Source organism: Lactuca saligna, chromosome 4 (genome assembly GCF_052625555.1).
Source record: "Lactuca saligna cultivar CGN05327 chromosome 4, ASM5262555v1, whole genome shotgun sequence".
NCBI lineage: Eukaryota > Viridiplantae > Streptophyta > Magnoliopsida > Asterales > Asteraceae > Lactuca > Lactuca saligna.
The window spans coordinates 295,018,874-295,043,961 of record NC_136420.1 but is presented as its reverse complement, the minus strand read 5'-3'; the positions used below and the strand labels follow the sequence as shown (position 1 = coordinate 295,043,961).

Genomic DNA, 25,088 nt, shown 5'->3' with positions numbered 1-25,088 from the left:
ATGTAATAGCAAATCACGGGATTAACCACTTACTTGTTTGAATACTAAGTGTGGTATATATATAGGTGGGAGTGTGTGGTTGGGATGGGTGTGTGGCTGTACAATCAAGTGTGCCGCCGCACACTCCATATGTTGGAGTGTTTGGCCCGAATTTGCTTGGTATGTATCGAATTATCCCATTTCTAGGCTCCTACCTTGCTTGTACTAGGTTAAGAACACTCAAACGGACCCTAAACAGTGTTATAAGATAACAAAACAAGTCTAACTTTGATTGAATTGATCTATTGAATAGATAGAAATTTCGGGTTGTCACATCATCCCCCCGTTAGAGAGAATTTCTTCCCGAAATTAGAGTTTATGTAATAACTAGTTACAATTTAACTAAGCGAAAAGATGCAATGTTTCAGTTTCATTTGATCCTTGCTCTCCCAAGTGAATCCAGGCCCTTGCTTGGCGTTCCTCTAAAGGACTTTGGCTTGCAGTTGGTGAAGTCCTTGTAGGAGCACTCTCTCGAGCGCACGAGGATTTCACCTTGAGTAGAATTTATAGGTGTTCCACCTCCGCTGGCACCTGTAGAGTGATATTGAGCCATGGTTGTTGCCACAGCCACAACTACTGCAACATTAAGAGCTGTCTTATCGACTAGTACAGGAGGTGGTGGTGTTTGATTTGTCGGCCTGCCTTTGGTAGGATGCGAGCGAGGTGCCATCTTTTACTGAATGTTTATAGAGATGATGATGATAGTAAGAAACAATTATAAAGTAGGATGAGAGTGATCCATATACTAACGCTCCATAGCCCAAACATTAGAATCAGTGTATGAGTTGAATAGAGATACAACAATAGACTATAGACTTTCTAATAGGCTAGAAACTGCCCATTTTTACTAGAATTATAGATGTAAATGAGTTCGGGAAAAAAATGACCTAACGGTAGGTCTTACATCAAACCATATGAGGGAAAATGTTGACAGTTTAGTAGACTAGATAGTGTATTGAAAGATAGGAATAATTTACAGACAAGTGCTTCATAGAGCACATGTAAGAAAAGGCTATTCCTTGATCAAAAGAAAAGATGTGCTAGACATCTTCTAAAGGTGGCGGAAATTCCTCGGGGGAACCCTAAGGTCTACCAGTTGACGCTCCATGTCGAGAAGGTCTCGTTCATAAACTCTCTTGCGAACCCAGAGTTCTATGACTTCAGCCCAAGTCTCAGCTAGTGCTTGCAGCAAAGCCTCGTGGTTCGTTGCAGACCTATCCCGAGCATACTCTAGGTGGTTGGTGCAAATGGAATGCATCATTGCATTTGCATCAACCTCCGTAATGTGATGGAGAGCCGTCCTGCCCTAGCTTTCGTTGTGGCCAACTCTTCTGACCAGGATTGGCAAGACTCTGCCCACAGATCCTCCTTCACTCATGTCATAAAAGCTTCGGTCTCCATTAAATGGCATGGGATGATTTTTCTCTTCACCCCATGTTTCTATGCGTTCCACCCAAGCAGGCGTCGGACCTTGAAAAGCCTAACGAGTGTTAGGATTGGGGACCGGAGCCACAGGGGGTAGGTTGTTGACTTCTAGATCGGAGTCAGAACCATCAGAAAAGCCTTCAGCATGGTGATCATCCAAAGGGATTGGATGCTCATCTTCTAGCTCGTCTTCAAGCCATCCAACATTGCCATCGTTCGGGAAGTACAGGTCACCGTGAAGACGGAATCCAGCCACGATATCTACACGAGTAAAGGGGTATAAGAATCTAGTATAAATAGACATACTACTTAAGATAATTATAAGACGATCCTAATCAGTTACTTCAATACTTGCATAGTGCATACCAGTTATATGAAATCAAAGAAGGGTAGACCTTCCAATAAGTAACCCTAACTCCAAATCCACAACCAAACAAGGAACATGAATTAAAGCAAAGATCACACATTCTAAGTCTATGACACCTTAATCTCACATAACCTTAGTGTATTCACTTAGAAACTATTGACCTACTAGTAAAGACCTTTTTCGTTCTCAGATAGGTAATTATAGTAACACAAAAAACTCCTATAGTATTTTAAGTTCATGTTTTGTTCTAATGTTATCATTATAGTAGTGTTGGTAAGTTTTTAGACTTGTTGCAACACCACAACCATTCTTAGGCACATGCTAGTCACTCCTTGGAAAATATAGTTGATCCGGCTATATCCTCCCAGATTTGACTATATGTCTCTAAGCCTAATTGTGTTGTTCAACAATTGTAACACTTTTGTTCTGTCTTAGTGACATTGATTTTAGTATGAATGCAGGTATGTATACTTAGTTAAATATTTTACTATTTAAAAGTATAAACTCTTGGTCAGAGTATTTTAATCTCGTTGTCTTTATAGTTTGTATATCTTTTATGGGTACATATACTTAATTCACTATAAACAATGCTCTGATACCAATCTGTCACACCCCAAAACCGGAACGGAGGAAACGTCATGGGTGGAGGACATCATGTACAATATCACAACACAACATAATAGTAAACACGCAAACAGCATCATCCATTGCATTGATATTATAATTTCATACAAGTGTGTTCTGTATAGTTTATAAGACACCAAAAATGTAAATCAAAACATAAGACGAGTCTTGAATGCACTCCATCTTCTCAAAAGCTGGCATCAGTACCTATCTAATGATGACTTGTAAATACAAGTTATTTTGAAAGAGTATGCCAACTTTAAAGATGGTGAGTTCATAAGTATTTTAGTGTCATTGTTCGTATCAAAATGTTTGCAACAGTGTATGAAGTACTAGTTTGTAAACGTTTGTAGTAAAAGTATGTGAATGTTTGTAAAAGTTCGTAAATGTTTGTAACTCCTAGAAAATCCTATATTTTCTACTAAAAGTATCCTTCTACCAAGGCACGACTGTTTTGTATGTTTGTTCTTGTAAAAGTGTATAATTTTCCCAGGTGTAACTATCATTATCAAAATATAGTTTGTACATTGTTGTTTAAGTGAAGTGATCACAAAATAATGTAAAGGGTAAATTAATGTAGTATTGTAGTGTTTTATTATAGTAACTATTGTTGTACTAACTACCTTAAACCGGATTTATATTAAGGTATTATGTGATTGATTGTACCATGCCATCGAGTATGACCACGACGATGTAAGACGTCGAAGTAATGACATTTGGCACCCGAAGACCTGTTGGTCCCACTGTATCTAGTAGCAAGGTGTAGGATAGTCAATCCAGTATAGATCTATACGCAAACGCACGCTCTCCCTCTAGGAGATTCAGGATACAAATCGGGCCATAGCAGTGAGGACATGGCTTGAAACAGTTGATCACATTTATGTTACGGTATACTTGTATATGTGATGTATGTACAAGTGTAGTGAATGTATTGTTTCTCATCATAGTATCGTTGTATAGTTTCTCGTAATAGTATTGTTGTATAGTTTCTCAAAATAGTATTGTTGTATAGTTTCTCATAATAGTATCGTTGTATAGTTTCAAATAATAGTATAGTTGTACATTTTCTCATAATAGTAAGTATTGACTCATGAATGAACTGACTCTTTGTACGCTTCATTGAACCAATAGTAATGAGTAGTATATCCCTAACTATACCTATTATATTTACTAGTAGAATCGTTTGTATGACTGAATGTATTAAAGTGAGATAAAAGTCTTTATATCTATACATATATACATAATATATAACTAAGGATCCAACGACACTCGGACAAACAACAGGGTACTCTAAGTCCACAACCAAACAAGGAATAGGAAATAAAGTGAGTTGGCAGTCCTAAGTCCTTCAATCCTTACTTATATAACTATATATGTAATAGACATGGTTTTAACAATATATAAGTTTAAAAGTTGTAATAGAAAAGATTTGATACATAAAAGTGAGTTTACCAAAGAGTTTAACATGTAAATGAATTTGATAAGCAGTTTGAAGTCATTTGTTTAGTAAAAGAGTTTGAAAGTATAGTAAATCCATATGTTTGATAGTTATTAATCACATGTGATTGATATAATAACTATGATATTCAACTTGTATCCCCCCCCCCATAAAAGCATTTAATATCATTTAAAAAATTGATTAAGGGGTATGAACTCACCTGTAGTAAGTGATGCGACTGTAAGATCGGTTTAGGAAGTTGAGTGTCAATCGCGCACTTGAGCACAAACGGATCCTATTAACTATATAATGACATATATGTGTATACAATTAGTGCTTGTAACAAATAAATATTGAATTGGGACCACCTTAGGAACTAGTAAACACTTATATTCAAGTATTACAACCATATATTATTGTATATGAAGGATATATGGCTATACAAGGGTGTGTATGGTCAAAAAACACCACATTAGTGTGTGTGCGGCCAGGGTGTATGTGCGGCCGCACAATCCCCATGAAGTGTGTCAAAACATATTTTGAGGCCTTAAAACACATCTAGGAATGTTTCTTACTTCATGTTCTAGCCATATATGGAGTTTGTTGCCATTTTAGGACCTAAAAAGAGTATGTATGGTTGAACATGGTATTTGCGGCCGTACACACATGAAGATCATGAGAAATGGCATTTTTCATGCATATCTTCAAGTGTTCTTGGCTTATAACAAGTTATAACAAGTATATACACGCTATAGAGGCTTGAAAAGGGTGATTAGTGTCCAAAACTTAGTGTGTGTTCTTGGTGTTTTTGAAGATCTAACACCAAAAAGGTGTTTTCATGGATCAAATCAAAGGGGTAGGCTAGTTAAGGTCATGTAATAGCAAATCACGAGATGAATCACTTACTTGTTTGAAGATTGGAGTGAAAAGTTGGATGATACATGAGAGGATTTCGAGTTCTAGCCTTGAAGAAATGGGAAACGTGTTCGAAATGACTAAGTGTGGTATATATAGGTGGGAGTGTGTGGCTGGGATGGGTGTGCGGCCACACACAACTGTGTGTGGCCGTACACTCAAGTGTGCGGCCGCACACTTCATATGTTGGAGTGTTTGGCCCGAATTTGCTTGGTATGTATCGAATTATCCCATTTCTAGGCTCCTACCTTGCTTGTAATAGGTTTAGAACACTGAAATAGACCCTAAATAGTGCTAAAAGATAGCAAAACAAGTCTAAATTTGATTGAATTGATCTATTAAACAGATAGAAACTTTGGGTTGTAATAGTTTAAAAGCATAGTCTAGTAACTTAAGTTTTTAGACACGAAAATGCTTTTGTTGTTAGAGTTATAGGAAGCCATTAAAGTCTACAAGAGTTATTGTATTCATCAACTAAGATTGGAAATTTTAGTGAAAGTCCTCTGACCTATATTCGTTAATGCAGTGTGAGCGTGATAACGCCACCCGTGGGTGTTAGCTACAACCAAATTTTGGCGGGTGACGAACTTTCCTAATTTACTACGTTTCGACGTCGATGAAGCATATAGAAACTACCGCAAGGTGTGATCCTTGTACTACCGCAAGTTGTGATCCTTGTACTACCACAAGGTGTGATCTTTGTAATAATAACCAGAGGTATAAAACTAAGTCATACAGTCGTAGCTACAGACTCATGGTAGCATAACTTTAGAAGCATTATACTTTGTCGATATACAAGTATGAATGTTAAGTATAAGTTTCGCAAAGACTTATACTCTAAGTATAAGAATCTAGTAGGTATACTACTTGTATAAAAAGTAGACCACTATACCTATCCTACTTACTCGTATAGAATTGAAATAGATTTATACGTAGCGGTTTTACTCGTATAGAATTGAAATAAGATTTATATGTAGCAACTCAGTTTGTTTGGAATTACAAACATTTATACTTATACTCTAGGTTCAAAACGTTTAGGTATAACACTTATTTGGTAAGTAAACCGTTATACCTAGGATATATATACTAAATGTTTGAGATTCAAAATGATACTTTCAAAACTATACTTTTTGAACTTGGAAAATGTATTATTTTTATATGGAGTCAAAACCTATGAATTCACCAACTTTACGTTGACGTATTTTAAAATGCATGTGTTTTCAGGAAGTTAATAAGTATGATACAAGAAATGACGTTACATTGCCCGGTGGTTCCACCGATGGTCGGGGTGTGACAGATTGGTATCAGAGCTATTAACTATAGTGAATTAGTACTTTTTTAGAGAAGCATGACTATAGTTTAGGGCTTACTCTGTTAGGTTTAGGTATATCCCTTAGCCTACAATACAAACTATTATTAAATATTCTACTGAAAAACTACTAACGGGAGCAGTGATAGGATAGACATGTCGATTTGGGTTGTTGGATTCTAGAACGGCTATATGCTAAAATGATCCTGCCCTTTCGACTTTCATGACTGGCCGGTGCCTTATCAGCTAGACCTGAAGTAACAAACAATAATTAATAGAGCATGAATACAACAAATAATAAATATAGAGTCATATATGAAGACTCAGACCCGCGATGAGAATACACCTAAATACCCGGAATGTTTTTGATCTCAAGGATTTAGATCAAATATTCCAACTAAAGTTCATATGCGCATAGATCTTATCACAACCAGATGTGAGGTGTACAACTATATTTTATTATGATCAGATCATATGAACTATTTAAATTGGGAGTAATACTTGATAGACTAAACACTTAGTAATCTAAAATGTATAGGAACTAAACAAAATGCCTAGAAGAAGTAGCACTCAGCTAAACCGTAACAAACAACCACAACCACCACCACCAGAAACAAACCCTCTAATAAGTTCAGCAGAACTTGAAGAAATCATAGCTCAGAGAATCGTTGCAACTCTAGCTAATGTTACAAGAGGAGGAGTTAGAAATGAAGGCAATGTAGGGACCTCCAGAATGTGTACCTACAAGGATTTTATGAATTGCAAACCTAAGAGTTTCCATGGAACGGAAAGGGTTGTTAGCTTGACCCGATGGATTAAAAAGGCAGAATCAGTATTTCAAATAAGCTTGTGTCTGGATAAATGTAAGGTATGATTTTTTGCGTGTACCTTCGTTGATGCAACACTTACATGGTGGAACATCCATGTGAATACAATAGGTATTGACGATGCCAATTTCATGAAATGGGAAGAGATGAAGAGGATGCTAGTAGAGGAGTATTGTCCTAGAGAGGAAATACATAAGTTGGAACAAGAGTTATGGACCCTAACCATAAAGGGTTCAGAGATAAATGCTTATACCGTTGGATTCAATGATCTTGTGGTGATGTGTCCGTCACTTGTAACCCCATAATACAAGAAGATCGAGCGATATATCTGGGGTCTAGCATTGCAAATCAAAGGAATGGTGATCGCATCAAAGCCTACCACATACGACAGTGCAAAGCGTATAGCTCATCACGTTACTAGCATAGAAATCCAAGTGGGATTTATAGTTGAGTCTCCCGAATCTGGAATGAATAAGCTCAAATTTAATGGGAAAAATCCTATACAATCATCTGAGGAGAGACAAGATGTGGAAACTAATTATGCTGCCACAACAACAATACCCGTACAACCAAGGAAGTATGCTAGAAAACTCCCAAGGTGCATTCAGTGTAATCATCATCACCTTGGTAACTGTTCATGGTGCAGTCAATGCAACCATCAGCACGCAGGTGACTGGTATATTTGCATGAAGTGCAAAAAGAAGGGATACACTGCCAATTATTATAGGAGCACAAAACCTACAATATAAAATCAAGGAACAAACACTGAAACATGCTATGATGGAGGACGAGCATGTTTTGAGTGTGGTGAAATTGGACATATCAAGAAGGAATGTATAAAGTTAAGAAGTCAAGGAAGTTAGGTTGTAGTAGGGCAATCGTAATAGGAAGCAGGGAAGCTATCCAGGACCCTTCGGTGGTACCTGGTACAACATAAATTTCGGGACGAAATTTTATAAATGGGGGGAGAATGTAACAATAGTCAAAATTAGGTCAATAACAATCACATGTGATTATACCAATCATGTAATGTGATTTTGTTAAACTAGTAATGTAATAAACTTACTATGTATTTCATCATAATTCTAATACAAATATGAAGTTTCCTTATGATAAAACTCAAAGTATACATCCATACAATTCCAAAAATATAGAGAATGTCTAAATCTAACTGCGCGCAAAGAAGTTATGACAAATTGAACACTATAAATCTCTATAACAAGTGCAATTTAAAATAGACATATAATTAGCTAATTGAGACTAAAAGAAAGTTTTAGTACTCGGAAATACCTATGTTTGGATATAAAGAACGTCAAAAACAGAGTTCGTATGCAAAAGTTATCACCTTCCAAAGATGTAGCTGTCTAAGGGCATGACACATAGCAAAAACCCTAGTCGCCTTAAGTCACGACGTGGAAATTAATTTCACGATGTGAAATGTGTCTGGGACACTAATCGGGGATAGAAAACACGTGTTAAAGCTACGGGGTGACTCATGGAGGGCCATGACGTGACCCTATGTATGCCACAACGTGAAATGGCTCAGAACAGCCTATAAATAGCAATTTCAACCCCAAGGCTTAGTACACCAAATCCTTTCTCTTTCTCTCTCTCTTTCTCTCTCTCACATCCGAAGCCGTTTTCCTTCCCGATCCTAACAACAACGAGCCTCTGTCCGTTTAGATTCTATAAATCACGCTACTAGGGTGAGTTTCACGGCCCGACTTTCTAATATTTTCGGGGGGGGGGGGGGGAGCATGATAAATATTGTATATACGTTACTCTTATGTCTATATGATGATATATTAGTATGAGCGTAGATAGTTATATTAACCTGGATATTGTTGTTCTAAATATAATATTTTGAATATATACAACTATTATCAACTTGTTAGCATGTTATTATACTAATGTAGATCTTGAGTTATACTTAAGATTCTATATATATTGTGTGCGATATAGTTCCAAAGTTATACTCGGAAGTTATATATGTTAAGTGATATGTATGTTGTTATTATTGGTTTGATGTCAAGATAAAACTAGGAACGTTATATGTTGTTATTAATAGTTTTATGTCAAGATAAAACTAGGAACGTTATATGTTGTTATTATTGGTTTTATGTTAAGATAAAACATTGTTTTTTCCATAATTTATAGTTGTTGTACTGCCTAAAATTATTATGAATTTAGGAGTAAAGTTTAAAAGCATAGTCAAGTAACTTAGGGTTTTAGACACGAAAATGCTTTTGGTGTTAGAGCTATAGGAAGCCGTTAAAGTCTACATGAGTTATTGTATTCATCGACTAAAATTGGAAATCTTAGTGAAAGTCCTCTGACCTGTATTTGTTAATCCTGTGTGAGCGTGATAACCCTACCCGTGATTGTTAGCTACAACCAAAATTTAGCGAGTGACGAACTTGCCTAATTTACAACCTTCCGACGTCGATGAAGCGTATGGAAACTACCGCAAGGTGTGCTCCTTGTACTGCCGCAAGGTGTGATCCTTGTACTACCACAAGGTGTGATCTTTATAATAATAACCAAAGGTATAAAACTAAGTCATACAGTCGTAGCTACAGACTCATGGTAGCCTAACTTTAGAAGCATTATACTTTGTCGATATACAAGTATGAATGTTAAGTATAAGTTTCCCAAAGACTTATACTCTAAATATAAGAATCTAGTAGGTATATTACTTGTATAATAAGTAGACCACTATACCTATCATACTTACTCGTATAGAATTGAAATAGATTTATACGTAGCGGTTTTACTCGTATAGAATTGATATAAGATTTATACGCAACAACTTAGTTTATATGGAATTACAGACATTTATACTTATACTCTAGGTTCAAAGAACGTTTAGGTATAACACTTATTTGGTAAGTAAACCATTATACCTAGGATATATATAGTAAATGTTTGAGAGTCAAAATGATACTTTCAAACCTATACTTTTTGAACTTGGAAAATGTATTATTTTTATATGGAGTCAAAAACTGTGAACTCACCAACGTTATGTTGACGTATTTTAAAACGCATGTGTTTTCAGGAAGTTCATAACTATGATACAAGAATTGACGTTACACTGCCCGGTGTTTCCGCCGATGGCCGGGGTGTGACATTATTTCATATTTTAAATGTTTTACAGGGGGGGGATACATGCTTATCAAATGGTTTTTAACAAAATATAGGTATATTTTTTAAATATAAAATCATTTTATAAAGCTTAAAGCCCGTAGGATACTGTAACTATATATATTATGCCCAGTTGTAAGCTATGATATTATACCTAAGAGTTATGACTCCCAATACTCTAGGAAGGGATAATACCTAGATGTCATAATGCCAAATTCTTAGGATAACATAGTACCTCAAATTTATGTTGGTCATATATAAGGATATACACCGTACCTAAATATTACTCTGCCCAAATATCATGTTTTTAAATAACCATAATTAGAGTTTATATATATATATATATATATATATATATATATATATATATATATATAGGATTAGGATCAAATGAGAACACCTAAAAGGTCGAGAACGCGATAACAGATCTAGACCATCTAAATATTCAAATCTAAGGCTATTATCAGACGGACCATTGATGTAAATTCTGAAAATTATTGGTATTAAAGTGTAACTTTAAATGGTGAAAACGGTATAATAGTAATTGAATGTTTATTTAATTTCTATAACTTCTCACACACTGATATCTTTCCTTTTAATTTTCCGTCTCTCTCTATACCTAGGGCACGCTTCGTCGCCTCCCTCATCTATACACCACCAGAGCATCTAAAAATGTGAAACAGATGAGAGAGTACATGAGGATTCAGAGTGAGATTGAGAAAGAGGAGGGGGAAGCAACTGTGATGGAGTTATGTGAGTAAGAAATGGTTAGGGCTTTTTAATTCCTCGTCTCTTGTTTTGATCGGGCAAATAAAGGAATGAACGAAAGCTTCCAGTACATGGAACGAAGGCGAGAAAGCAAATGAGTGAAGGGAGTCGAATTGAGGATGGCGAGAAGGAAACGGTAAGTCTCGCAGTCACGATTTCTTCAGTTAATTCGCAAAGAGGAAGGAGTCTTCGTGGGTTCATCGAGGCCAAAGGGGAAGGTGAGTGAATCAGCAAGGCTTCCCTCTTATCGTCCGGGTGCGGGGAGCGAATTCCAGGCGTCGGAAGCAGCAATAGCTTCGAAGCGAGTGAGGTTTTCAGAGGTTTTGCTCGATCGGGAAAGGGGAGAAGTGCTAGAGGTTCAACCAATGGGAAGGAGGGGTTCCTATGGGACAAAGAAATCAGCGAAGTGAGCATCAACAGTGGAGATAGCGAGCCCTTGGCAGTGTTTTGCTCCGGTTGGTGGCAGGTAAGTGGATGGGTTAAGAGGATGTTGTTCTTATCTTGAGATATCATCTTCTGATTACTTTCATAATCGAAAATTTAGAATCGCATTTACGTTCGACTAATTCCACTAATCCAGGTGAGTTTCCTTGTGATTCCAGTCATTTACTTAGAGTTAGTGTTTACGAAGCCCTAATACGATTTTTGGTATCTGTTAGAGTTCATTATTCATTCAATTTACTTAGAGTTTTTTTGCCCATTTGGTGTTTGATAAAATGCCACAATGAACTCATTTTAGGATTAGGATTGGAATGATGGTCTCTTGTTTTCTTTTTCTCTTAGGAAATTTGAAGGATATTGCACTTAAAGTTCAGTTTTTTTTTTTTTTTTTTTTTTTTTTTTTTTTTTTTTATATAGTTTCCTGCAATCAAATTACGAACACCATTTGCTGCTATCCAACCGAATTACGAACACCAGATTTGTTTATTGGGTCAAAAGACAAGACATGAATTTGTTCATTGATCTATTTATTAATGAATAAATAAAATTGGCTTAAGACGTTAAGCTTTTTTTTTAACTAACACCTTATTCAATTATGAACACTAAATATCATAGATTGGCTTATTATATTTCATTATTTTTTTCACTCATGTCTTATTCATTTTTAAATATTGGGTTTGTATGTTGATACAGATACAATAGCTTGATCAGACAAAAATATACACATAGAATACTATGGAAAAGGGAAGTTAGGTTACACAAAAGATTAAGGCGGTCTAAGAAAAATCATCGTCGCACTACCACACTTCTATGAACCATCGGAGATCCACAATGAATCAATCTCTTTAACCGAGGAAGCCAAATCTGATACCATATTAGAATTTCATTGTCCTAACAGTGTTTTCTATTCATTTATGACTAAATGTGTATTCATTAGTGATTAAGGGGGTGCTTGGATTAACTTTTTTAGCTTATTACTTATAGCTTATTTGTGGTGGGAATAAACAATAAGTAATAAGCATGGGAAGATATGCTTATTAAAATTAGCTTATTTAGCTTAATAAGCTGGATTTTATCCAAACACTAAAATTAGCTTATTGTGGGAATAAGCAATAAACACCTCTTTTTTTCCTATCCAAACACCCCTAAGATTAAATGTATATTATTAATAATTGAAGCAATTCATATTTAAATGTTTTCAATTATGGTGATGTTTCTTTAATTGTGTTTTATTCATTTATGAATATAAATTAATTCATCTATTCATTCAAGATTATTACCGACTTCATATATGACTATATATATATATATATATATATATATATATATATATATATATATATATATATATATATATATATATATATATATATATATTCATGCATGATTACTAATATTCGGATAAAATGATTAATGCGTCAGTATTTTTAATGTGGTTGGTAAAAAAAACTTAAAGCAAAAAAATGTTTTTTTTTTTTTTTTTTTTTTTTTTTGAAATTATGCTAAAAACGTTTTTAAAATAATTTTATTGATTTTGTTAATTAAAAATAGATTATATAAGTTCCTAATATTTGGGTAAAAAATATATTAATCATATTAAATTCCATGATTTTAGAAATTAATTAACTACTCATAAATATCCTAAAAAAATAGTTAGATATGATCGTTAGATATCCTAAAAGGATAATAAGCTAAGGTAGATAAAATATTTTACAAATGACTTTTCTAATAGAAAATGGATTCTTAAATAAATACAACCAAATAAAAGCCAAAAACTATTAAAATTTTTACATTCACCAACATTATGTTGACGTTTTAAAAAGTACGTGTAATTTTAGGGTGATGAGTGTCGAGGATAGTCATGTCAAGTAGGAGGTCTTCAAGAAAGCTTGTTGGAGTGTTGTTTCGTTTGCTTCTCGTTTCTAGTCCTGCTTAGAATGTGTCCTTCACTTTTAAACAATGTAATCCCAAAATAATTTATAATAGATAAAAGAAATGTTTGTGATATACTTTTGTGTTGTGATATGTTATATATATATATATATATATATATATATATATATATATATATATATATATATATATATATATATATATATATATATATACACATACATACATACTAGTCGTTTACCCGCACCAAGCGATGGGTGTGATAATGGTGGTTGAATGCTGAAAGATAAATTAAACCTTATAAATGGAAACGTCAACGATATATATCCAAGATTTGTGAACAGAAATTGCGAGATTTTAGGAAATACGGAGATAAGGAATGAACCGGATCAAAATAGCCTAAGAATAGGGGATAAGAGATTTGACATTTTCAACTGTTGACCATATGTACTCTATTCTTTTTGTAATGCACAAATTGATTGTACAAATGCATTGTATGTTTGTACGACTTAAAATTCAGTATTTGATCAAAAATACTTTATAAGGTAATTACTATATATATATATATATATATATATATATATATATATATATATATATATATATATATATATATAAATGTTTCTAGTCCTGCATCGGTCCAATTTTTATATGTTCGCACCGCCCAGATTTTCCACCGCCGGCAGGAGATGTGACACTTTTTCTATCTGTCGAGTTTGCTATAAATAGAATAAGTACTTAAGTCAATAGTAACTTTTGCAACGTCGTGCTTTCATTTTTCTCTCAAATGTATTTGTATCGTTTTCAAATAATATGAACTGAAACCATATTTTATTTACACCATTCTGTTCATATTAGCCCTGATTATTCATTCAAATGTGTTTTTCAATAAATATTTCACAAAATAAAAACGTACGAATTTCATATATATCCTCGTAAACTTTTATAATTATGTATGTATCCATATAAAACTTCAATTTATATATATATATATATATATATATATATATATATATATATATATATATATATGTATATATAACCTATAAACTCACATATACACCCAAATACTAAATTTAATGAAATTCAATACATTTAGAATTAAAAACATTATATTTAAATTAGATTATAACTAAATTATTACAATACTCATTTCCATTTTCTCCCAGAATCAATGTCCTTATTCATGATATGATTATTCACGAATCGATTATTTGTCGCTTCACATTATGCATAATCAATTAACAAAACTAGGTAATTACATATTCTTAATGGATTCTTAAATAATATATTTCATCTCTTAGGATTTAGAAAACCTGTGGATATTCTTTTCTTTAGAAGACCTGTGGATATTCTTTGCAAACCATTTTGTTCTTACTTTAGTTTTTTAGTTGGAGATAAAATCATGGTAAAACTATTTTCATTGTTGGTATCAATATATTGTACTGCCTCATGAATTAAATAGGTCTAGAATAAGAATGTTGAAGAAGGTTAATATTAGGGGTGAGCAAACCCGAACCAAGAAACCGGGAAACCGATCAAAACCGACGAAACCGAAACCGAAAAGACCGAAACCGAAGCAAAACCGACGGTTAGGGTTTCAAATTTTTAAAAACCGAAAAATCGGGTTCGGTTTCGGTTTTTGCTTAGAAACCGACCCACCCAACCCGAGAAACCGACTCAATGGTTGAGTGCCATGTTTTTTTATATGTAATCATAAGAATATATATATATATATCTGAGGCGCGAATTAGATATACAAACATGCTCTTGGCCCAGCGGTTGAGCGCCTTCCCCTTGAACATGATGTCAAGGGTTCGAATCTTGCTGCCATCCAAAGTTTTCCCTAACTTTTCTATTTTAATTTGCAATTTGATCTATCCCACATCGATGGGTGTATCAAAGTTGCGCATGTTTCACCCTTAATATAAGGAATCGTTAACCTCTATCAAGCCTCAAATCAGTTTAATTGGGATTATCATTGGGTTCGGGTTTAAACCCGGAACCAACCCATGACGAAACTGAAAACCGACAAACCGAACCGACGGTTTGGGTTCATGGTTCGGTTTTTATTTTTTTGAAAACCGATTTTATTGGGTTGGGTTCGGTTTTAGGTCAAAACCGACCCATGCTCACCCCTAGTTAATATTACAAAGTTCCAAATTAATTATTTTTAAAGTAGTAAAAAAATCAATTTAAAGACCGTGTTTTTCATTGTACGGACGTGTAGATAATGCTATTATATGATAAGGATAAATAAAATATGTTGTTTGATAATGTGAATACGTTCAATCTTACATAATTATGACATAATTATTGTCATTATTATAAATTTTAACTAACTAAATCATCTATAAGGTTATATAGACTTCTTTTATGGTTCTCAATTTGTCAGAACGTTTATTAAATTGTATTGTATAAGAATGAAAATAAGTGAAAAACGATACGCTAGAACAAAAATAAGTAACAATTAGTGATAATGAATGATAATAACGATAAATAATTATGTGAAGTTGAATGTATTTACATTACTAAAAAACATATTCTTTTCTTCATTCTCATAAAATATCAGTGCACGTCCGTACAATAGATGTCTGTCCATATTTTACCATATATATATATATATATATATATATATATATATATATATATATATATATATATATATATATATATATATATATATATATATATGTTTTATAAAATATAAATGTAATTTGAAGTTTGCATATACATATATTAATGGAATTTTTCAATAAAAAAAATATGTGAAATAATAATTCGGATGAGAAAGTAAGTAGAACGACGAAGTTTCCTAGATAGTCGACCAAGAGAAAGAACTATTATTATAGGCTTATATGGTCAACCCATGTATAGAGAGAAAGTGAGACCGTTGTCTCTTTTTTTCTTTTTCATTTAATTTTCATTTAAATTACTGCTTTTGAACATAGAATTAAATTATCAAATATTATTCTTTTAATTATGCCTAAAATAATTTATTATTTCACATATTATAAGCTATATATTTGATTACATATCGTAAATTCATTAACAGAATATTATTTATTGCCTTTTAGTTTTCTGGACCTTCATAATTCTATTCCCCACATACTATTTTTCTACCCTTTTATTCATTTCATTATTAACCATCATAGCCCACACCCCACATCCCAACCAATTATTTCCCTTACCTTCTTATATTTCCTCTCCTCCTTCCTCAACTATCTTCATCAATTTTCTTAACAATCCTTTATCATAAAACCTTCGGAAAAATGGGATTTGATGGTGTTTCTAACAAGGGTGTTGTCTTAGAATTAGCTCTTAATTCTTCATCATCATCCATGGCCGAAAACTCCTCCATCAACCCCACGAAGAAGCCTTGCAGCAGCCTGAGTTTTGAGCCCTGTTTAACCTTGGCTCTTTCCGGTGATCTTGACCACGGCAAGAAACCTCCATGTGTAGGCGGTGGCGTCGGTGGTGGTGGTGATTTGTACCGACAGGACAGTGTTAGTGGTGGTTGTTCGTCGTTCTCAGTCGCGAGCGTAAGTGTTAAGAGGGAAAGAGAGGTGAAGAGTGAAGATTCAGAGAGGGTTTCACGTGTTTTTAGCACAAGCGTTCATGAACACGAAGTTGATGATGATGATGATGCAACTGTTAATGGTAGGAAGAAACTCAGGCTTACGAAAGCTCAATCTGTTCTTCTTGAAGAAGCCTTCAAACATCATAGTACTTTGAACCCTGTATGCACCGTATCTATCATTTTTTTTTCACACATACATGATTCAACGTTATTATATATATATATATATATATATATATATATATATATATATATATATATATATATATATATATATATATATATATATATATATATATATATATTATCAAAACTAACGATGATTACTGTTGAATATTAGCAGAAGCAAAAACAAGAGCTTGCACGGGAGCTAAAGTTGCGACCTAGGCAAGTCGAAGTTTGGTTCCAAAATCGAAGGGCAAGGTATAAAAATTTTCATCCGTACGAATGATGATATAATTTTTTTGAAAATAATTTGAAAGCTTTTATCTTTACAAGAAATAAGATAAATTATTAGATGATCCGTGAAAAAGATTACATTTAAAACTTGAAAACAAAGTTATGGTGTGAATCTTTTTGTTTGTGTAATTGGGAATTTATTTCATTTAATATGTTTATGTTACGTGATGTAACTATTTAGATATTATAAAGTCAAAAAGATGCATCACTTTAATTATTGTTACAAGAAATTTCTTATACATTATTTACGGTTGGTTTAATATGTTCAAGAAGTGATTTTTAGGTGATTTCTTGTAATTACATGATCAATACTTTTCCGTAAATTTGAGTTTCATAAAACATTTTAATATTTTAATATATTAATTTAATTGTCTTTTATTTTTTACATAAAGGATCAAAATTCAAAATGTGAAATGAATATACGGTAATTAGTCAAATTTAATTAATTGCGTGTTATTGTTCGTTTCAACTGCATTAAAAGTTGCACTCATTGCGTCACGATATATTGCGTCATTAATGAGTTTCAATGAGCTTTATTAATTTCTTTCATCACACATAATTGTTTATATCTTACCTAAATTATAATATTTCAGTGACTATAACACAAATTTATGTTCTCAAATATTTTACTAAAAATGTTATATATATGACGGTATCATCTGTATCGAAAACTGGTATTTAACAAATTTCTGTAACGAAACTTATTTTCTCAATCTTACAAGTGTAATTTTTATTTCTTATTTTTTAAAAACTTAAAGGACAATAATTCAATTTAAAGAATGCAATGACAAATGAGGTCGCAACAACACACAAAAAGTATGCGTGTGGGTTCTTCTGATATCTATTATTAAATACTTTATAATCATTAATAATTAATAAAATAAACACTAAAATTAAAATAATTAATTTCTGACGGAGTTTTTTTTTTTTAGGACAAAGCTGAAGCAAACGGAAGTGGATTGTGAATACTTGAAGAAATGTTGTGAAGCATTAAAGGAAGAAAACAGTCGACTTCACAAAGAGCTTCAAGAACTGAAGGCACTAAAACTGTCAACTCAGCCACTGTATATGCAGCTGCCGGCGGCCACCCTTACCATGTGTCCGTCTTGCGAACGCATCGGAGACACCACTTCGTCCACCAAGAGCCGCCCATTTACTATGGCTCCAAAACCACATTTCTTTAATCCATTCGCTAATTCATCTGCAGCCTGTTAATAAATTAGTTTTTTCTTCAGTGTTAATTAATTAATTAATGATATAGTATTACTTACTAAAACTAATCATCCATGCACAACCCTTTGTCTTTTTTTTAGAGTTAAGGGCTTGCATGATTAGTGGGAGATTAATCAATTAATTACTTAGTATTAAATTATTTTTGTAGAAAATTATATGTATTTCTACAGATTGCTTTTTCTTTTCCTCATTTTATAATTATTTTATGTATGTTTGTTTGTATAAAGGATTATATGTCAATGAAATTAAAGGAATATATATTTTTTAATCGTTGTCTTTTGTCCTTTTATACATTTTTCATGTGTTATTCTTTCCTATATAATACAATGTAATTTATTTGTATTCTTGCGATTCGGGGAGTCAAAGATACGATTGAATCAAGAAGCAAGAATGCAGCCATTGCACTCAAATAAGGGGCGGTGGAAAGGATAACGAAAATGATTGATGGATTTGGTGTTAATGTTTATTAATTAATGTGCTGGCTTGTTTTTTTAATTAATTTCAAATGTTTTTAGTATAAAAGTTTGTCTCATATATATTTACATTTGTTGCATTTACAATAAAAAAGTTATTAGAAAGGGGCGGACCTTTAACTTATATATAATAAAAACCATATATGAGTTTATTAAACACCTACGTGGAGAAAAAGAGAGAGCGGAAGAAGATTATCAATAAGAAGGTAAAAAAAATGGAGAAAAGATCAATAATATGTCCATTAAGGTTTTCTTGTTAGAGCAAACACTCTTCGATTCAGAAGTAGAAACAGCTAATAAGAACAAAGACACCTGAATTAAAACAGAGAAATGCTTTAATTAAGGTCGTCCGAAACATACTTTTGGCCCTTAGCGAGAAGAGGGTCTTATAGGTTCCTAAGCCTAGTATAAATCAGGGTTGTGCGTTACGAAGTGAGCCACTAAGGAAACGAGTTAGGAGTATTGCATTCGGTCCATAAACCTCATCAAGTGAGGTTCACGGCCGCGAACCATGTTCACGACCGTGAACCCATCCTTAGCCGTGAACTCCATGTATATATATATATATATATATATATATATATATATATATATATATATATATATATATATATATATATATATATGAGTTTTAGCCATTTTTCTTCACTTTTGTTCCTTCTAGCCATGGACATCAAGGTTTTCTCTCAAGTATCATCAACCGTGAACCCTCCTTTCTCCTCAAAAGTGTAAGAAACACTTCCCTATTCTTGTTATTCATGTGAGACCCTTTTATTCCATCTTTGATTCTTCACCTTTTCTTGAAGATCATCAGGTGTTCTTCAGCCGTGAACCATCCCAAGGCCGTGAACACATCATTTTGGCCGTGAATTTAATGACCCAATTTTTCAAGAAAAAATTCCATTTAAATTAATAAACACACTTGCATAAAACCATGAGATCCCATATTTAGTTTTAAAACATCATCCAGTACATTATATAAATCATCAGAGTGTCCCCAAACATATTAGTGAAAGGGATATCGAGTGCATGCCGCATCATCACGCCTTGCCCTTGCCCTTGGGTTTCGATGTACCTGAAACAATTCAACAACCTGTAAGCGAAACACTTAGTGCGTTCCCCAGAGTATACCACACACCACGCATACACATATCCTAGTAGCTAATCAAGCTACACACGCATCACATATGCCATGCATACATGAAACCAACAAGAATGTCATGGGCTACCCCACATGATCTTTACCTAGGACTACAATGGGCTACCCCACATGGTCTTATATCCAATACCATGGGCTACCCCACATGGTCTTTACCTAGGACTACTATGGGCTACTTTAAATGGTCTTACATCCAATGTCATGGGCTACGCCACATGGTCTTTACCTAGGACTGCCATGGGCTAGCCCATATGGTTTTACATCCAATGTCACGGGCTCCCCCGGGGTCTTCATACAAAACACACAATCACATATCATATCAAATCACAAAATGACTAACATATATATATATATATATATATATATATATATATATATATATATATATATATATATATATTATAATCACATAATGGGTCGGCCTTGGTGCCTTAGACCTATGAGTATAATGAGAAGACTCACCTCAGTTTGCTGAACACACAAGCTGCTCTCCTTACAGTCTGCAAACTGTCGAACTGGACATATTAATCAATGTTATGATCTCAAATTAATCCAGGAAAACCCAAACCCACATCCTTCTATGAGGCCCAAAATACCCTTCCTTTGCTAATGGGCCTAAAGTCCTAGTCCAAGGTCATTAATGGGCCTTTTGGTCTAAAAAGGCCCACCCAAAGTATTCATGGCCCATAACAGAAGAAACGGACCACATATCACAGAATACAACCAGCCCATTAACCAAAATGAAGCCCAAGAGCACAAAGGTGCAAAACAAATCCGGCCCAAACTGCAATGCGTACACTCGTCATACCATTCTAGTACTCACAGCGTACCGGGTCTTTAAGGATTACGTGCAGCGTACTTTGAGTACGTCCAACGTCCTTCCAGACTAAGCACTTTCTTAATTAAGTGCTTAATATTCCATTTCTTTACGTCCAAAAGCCAGATATAAACTGATTAATACGTCCTAAGGCATAAAGTTGCCAACTTTATGCCTTTGTACGCCTCTCATACACCAAAAACCTTCATTAAGACATTTCTAAAGCCCTTAATCCATGCATGTGACAAATACATCCATCAACACTCCATTTTTATACTTCAAAACAAATAAGGGACCTCATATATGCCATTCTCCTCTCATAGAGTTGCTTATCTTGCCAAAAGGGGTTTAAAGTCTCACAAAAGGGCCAAACAAGAAAACCCTAGCTAGATCTAAAGATTTACAAGGAAAGGTACAAGCTTTTCACCTCTAGATGCCTTGTAAGATGACCCAAAAGTAGATCCTTGAAGCACCAAACTGATCCAAGCTGGCTTAACAACTCTTCTTCCTGAACGAACTCCAAAGTAACCACTAAAACCCTCTTCTTAGGCTCCAAAACTCTTTCACACTCTAACTCAGCTGAAGGAAGACGAAATGGGGCTAAAAGGGACTGATAAGGTTTGGCCTAAGAGGCCATAAGGCGTTTAAATAGGGAACAAGTATGAGATTTAGGGTTTAGTCCTTCAGACGTGTACGCTTGGCGAAACCCCACACACGCTCAACGTAAGTGGGGCTCCTCCGAGATCACCTAGGCAGAGTACGCTAAGCGTACCCATAGGAACGCCCAGCGTACCCATAGGAACGCCCAGCGTACTCAAGGGACCGAAAATGAAAAAGTAGAATTCTCGAGGGTCACATGACATACCAACTTTTGGGTGTTACAGTGAACACATCAAGTGTTCTTGTGCCGTGACCCCTTCTAAGGTCGTGAAACCTTCACTCTTGGTCGTGATCATCATTCAACCTTTCATTTCCATTTCTAACACTTCGTGGTAAGTGTTGTGATAACAATAAATCTGTTGTGATCAAATAGATTAAAGCAGGAAAAACAAGAACACAATATGATCAAACAAGTGTTGAATGATTAATAGTCATGCCTTAGAAGAACTCGATGAAGAATTACTTCTGTAGAGGCGGAGAGTAGGGTTACAAAGATAATTCTCAAAAACTTACCCTCAAATACATAGCATGCATGAATCTCATATACTAACCCTAGCAGTAAATCCGAGTGGATAGGCCTAACTCGTTTATACAAAATGGACTCAAAAGAATAGGCCCAATGATGCAACACTTGATCTTCTACAATCTCCCCCCTTTGTGTCAATTGTAACCATAGCCATTTAGTTCTGGATTCGCTTCTGTACTTCACAGACTTTAGGAAAGAAGCCAAACAGCAGCTTGCAAACTTGAATATCCCAAGTGATCACATTAGTGAAATATTTCACATCATCCTTGTGGTTGGCTATGAAACTCGAAACCAGCTCCAGGATGAACTCTGGATAGGAAGTGGTAAATAAGTTCTTGTCTTCGACATGGAAAAATAAATTGCACCGATCTGCTCCCTGACGATCTCTAGATGTATACACTACGAACCATCCTTCTTTGAAAATTTTCTTGGCTTGGGCTTCTCAAAGTCTTTTGGAGCTTCTTTCGAAGCATCACTTGGTTTTTGCCTCAAAACATTGGAAATCTCTACATCCATGTATCCAACTTCTTGAATATAAGATTTGATCAAAAGCTGAAGATGGGACACCATAGGTTCGTACTTCTCAAAGTTTCTCACCATAATTTTGTTTATCACCATCCAATCATGGGGATTCAAACAAGGTAGGTCTACAAGAGTGAATTCGAAGGCTTGAGATTCGGATCTTCTCGCAACCTTAAACCTCACATTAGGGAAGCTTTCGGTCTCGATTGACCCAGTGACATTTACAACAATAATCTTGCTCGCACTCCAAGTCTTGTACTGAGGCATCATGTGATTCATGTAGAAGGCAAACAACATTTGATCCGCATTGCTATTTGAGAAAGGTATGTTGGCAATTTTTTTTTAAATCCCGAAACCTGAATCCCTTTGTTGTGATAGGCAGGTCCAATTACGAATCCTATGTGTTCTGGATTTCAAAAGAAGCAATTGGATCCAACCAATACTAGCTAGGCATATCCACAACTTGGGTTTGCATTCGCTTCAGGGTCCACTTAGGAAATAAAAGCATTTTGCTTTTAAGAGTGGCTTGAGCTTCCTTTTCAGATTTTCCTTTTCTTCAGCCTCTCTGACGATGCGAGCATGATCATCAATCTCTGCCTGGCGATCCTTCTGCCTTTTGATCCCAACTTCATCAGACTCTTCGTCTTCACTATCATCAATAATGGGTTCTTCATTAAGCATATTTTCTTTCTTCTTTGGTTCTTGTTTGAAGACAGGAGGTTTAACTGGAGCTTTGGGGGGAACATTCGTTTGATCTTGGGAGATACCTTCTCCCCCTTGTTTTAGAATAGACATCGGTTGCAAAACACCCTCCAAATGGTGTAACATAGCAAACACCAGTCTCTGCTTGTCAGCTAAAAGCTTTTTCATTGTGATGGAGATCATTAGATCACGCGTCTCAATGATATCAGAGAGTAGTCCAGTGACATCAGAGATACAACTGCGAGTGACTACCTTCTCTGCTATGAAATTATCGACCTGTTTATGAGCGTATTGAAACTTTGTTTCCAACACTTTGCATTTTTCTTCCTTGATGGCAATGGCATCCATGATCTTATTTTTTTGTTGCAAGATCGTCCTGGAGCATTGTTATTTGCTCAATGATAGAAGATTGATATGCTTCATGATCAGACTTAGGAGCCTTGCAAAGCTCAACAAAGTTCAAATTTTTGGTTTGAAATAAAATACCAATGTTCTGAATTGCCTTGTTCGCAGCTACTGTGTTGGAGTTATAAGTTGTTTTGTAATCTTCCATAAATTGCATTGTGTCGGCAATTAGTTTATTGACTTTTTCAGTCGTTAGCTTCAAGACATCAGTAGAATCAGAAACTGCCTTAGATAAAGTAGAGACATTGGTAGAATGTTCCTTTGTTACTCGCTCAAGGATTGATTCAACAATAGTTTTGGAGTAAGCATCAGAGGTGGAGGCTTTGGATGTGAGAAGCAGTTGATCAATCTTCTCATGAAGAGATTTGAGTACCCCTTTTGTAGTAGAGACTTCATCTTCACAATCAATCCGTATTCAAAAAGGACTGTAAGTGAATACGTCCAAATCATCATCTTCATCATCTCCGAAAAGCATTTCAGTGTCATCAACGCGAATATGAGAAATGGGTGGTGTAACATGGGTTGAAAAACCTGAAGTGTGAGCCCCCATATAAGATACATTGATTGAACTTATAAGTGTAGCCGAAAAGGACTATAGTAGAGACTTATTCTTCACTATGAACGTATCTAATACAGGTGTAGCCGAAAAGGATTGTAGTAGAGATTTGAGTACCCCTTTTGTAGTAGAGACTTCATCTTCACTATCAATCCATATTCGAAAAGGACTGTAAGTGAATCCGTCCAAATCATCATCTCCGAAAAGCATTTCAGATTCATCAGCGCGAACATGAGAAATGGGAGGTGTAACATGGGTTGAAAAACTTGAAGTGTGAGCCCCCGTATTAGATACGTTGACTGAACTTACAAGTGGAGCCGAGGTGTGTTGCGATATGGTGGATTCGGTGAAAATAAGGATTGAGATGGATCAGTTGTGTATGATTGAGATGATACCGATGGTGGCATAGGTGCGATGGTAATTAGGATAGAAATAGTTTATTTTGGTGAAGGAGGTGGAGAAGGAATAGAATCATTAAGTGTTGGAGTTACCTCATGAATTGAAGATGTAGCCTCATTAGGAACAGGTGGTTCGTTAGGAATATGTTCTACTTCCTCAATGCGAATTGATTTATGTTCCTTAGTGCGAATACAATCTTCCTCTTTATTGTGAATTGTTGGATCTTGCTTAATACGATTGTCCGACTGAGTTTTAGAGTCAGAATCTTCTCTTTCACTGTGAGATGGAGAAGGAGTGGGAGACAATGATGTTAGTTGTATGGAGGGTTGCAATAGAAGCCATCAACACATCAGACATTACCAGAATCTTGAGCTGTTTGATTGCCCTGTTGACGATGATGGTCCAAACTC

The 25,088-nt window shown here is 34.7% G+C and overlaps 1 protein-coding gene across 2 annotated transcripts; it reads left to right on the top strand.

Annotated features, from left to right (window-relative positions):
* The first annotated feature begins 16,302 nt into the window (after nt 1-16,302).
* Nucleotides 16,303-18,981, top strand: LOC145043820 (homeobox-leucine zipper protein HAT22-like). 2 transcript variants are annotated; one of them, XM_078992578.1, is made up of 3 exons: nt 16,303-16,927; nt 17,108-17,190; nt 18,159-18,981. In XM_078992578.1, the coding sequence occupies exons 1-3, from the start codon at nt 16,460-16,462 to the stop codon at nt 18,439-18,441; spliced, it is 834 nt and encodes a 277-aa protein (XP_078848704.1). In that variant the 5' UTR covers nt 16,303-16,459; the 3' UTR covers nt 18,442-18,981. The 2 variants fall into 2 exon arrangements, with proteins under 2 accessions (XP_078848704.1, XP_078848705.1); XM_078992579.1 differs by having other exon boundaries at nt 16,304-16,927; nt 17,111-17,190.
* The last annotated feature ends 6,107 nt before the right edge of the window (nt 18,982-25,088 follow it).

What these genes read in the sequence shown, in the direction of transcription:
- LOC145043820 (XM_078992578.1), top strand. Translation starts at nt 16,460, where the DNA reads ATGGGATTTGATGGTGTTTCTAACAAGGGTGTTGTCTTAGAATTAGCT. An exon ending in ATCATAGTACTTTGAACCCT is followed by an intron (nt 16,928 to 17,107) that starts GTATGCACCGTA and finishes GTTGAATATTAG; the next exon opens with CAGAAGCAAAAACAAGAGCT. An exon ending in TTCCAAAATCGAAGGGCAAG is followed by an intron (nt 17,191 to 18,158) that starts GTATAAAAATTT and finishes TTTTTTTTTTAG; the next exon opens with GACAAAGCTGAAGCAAACGG.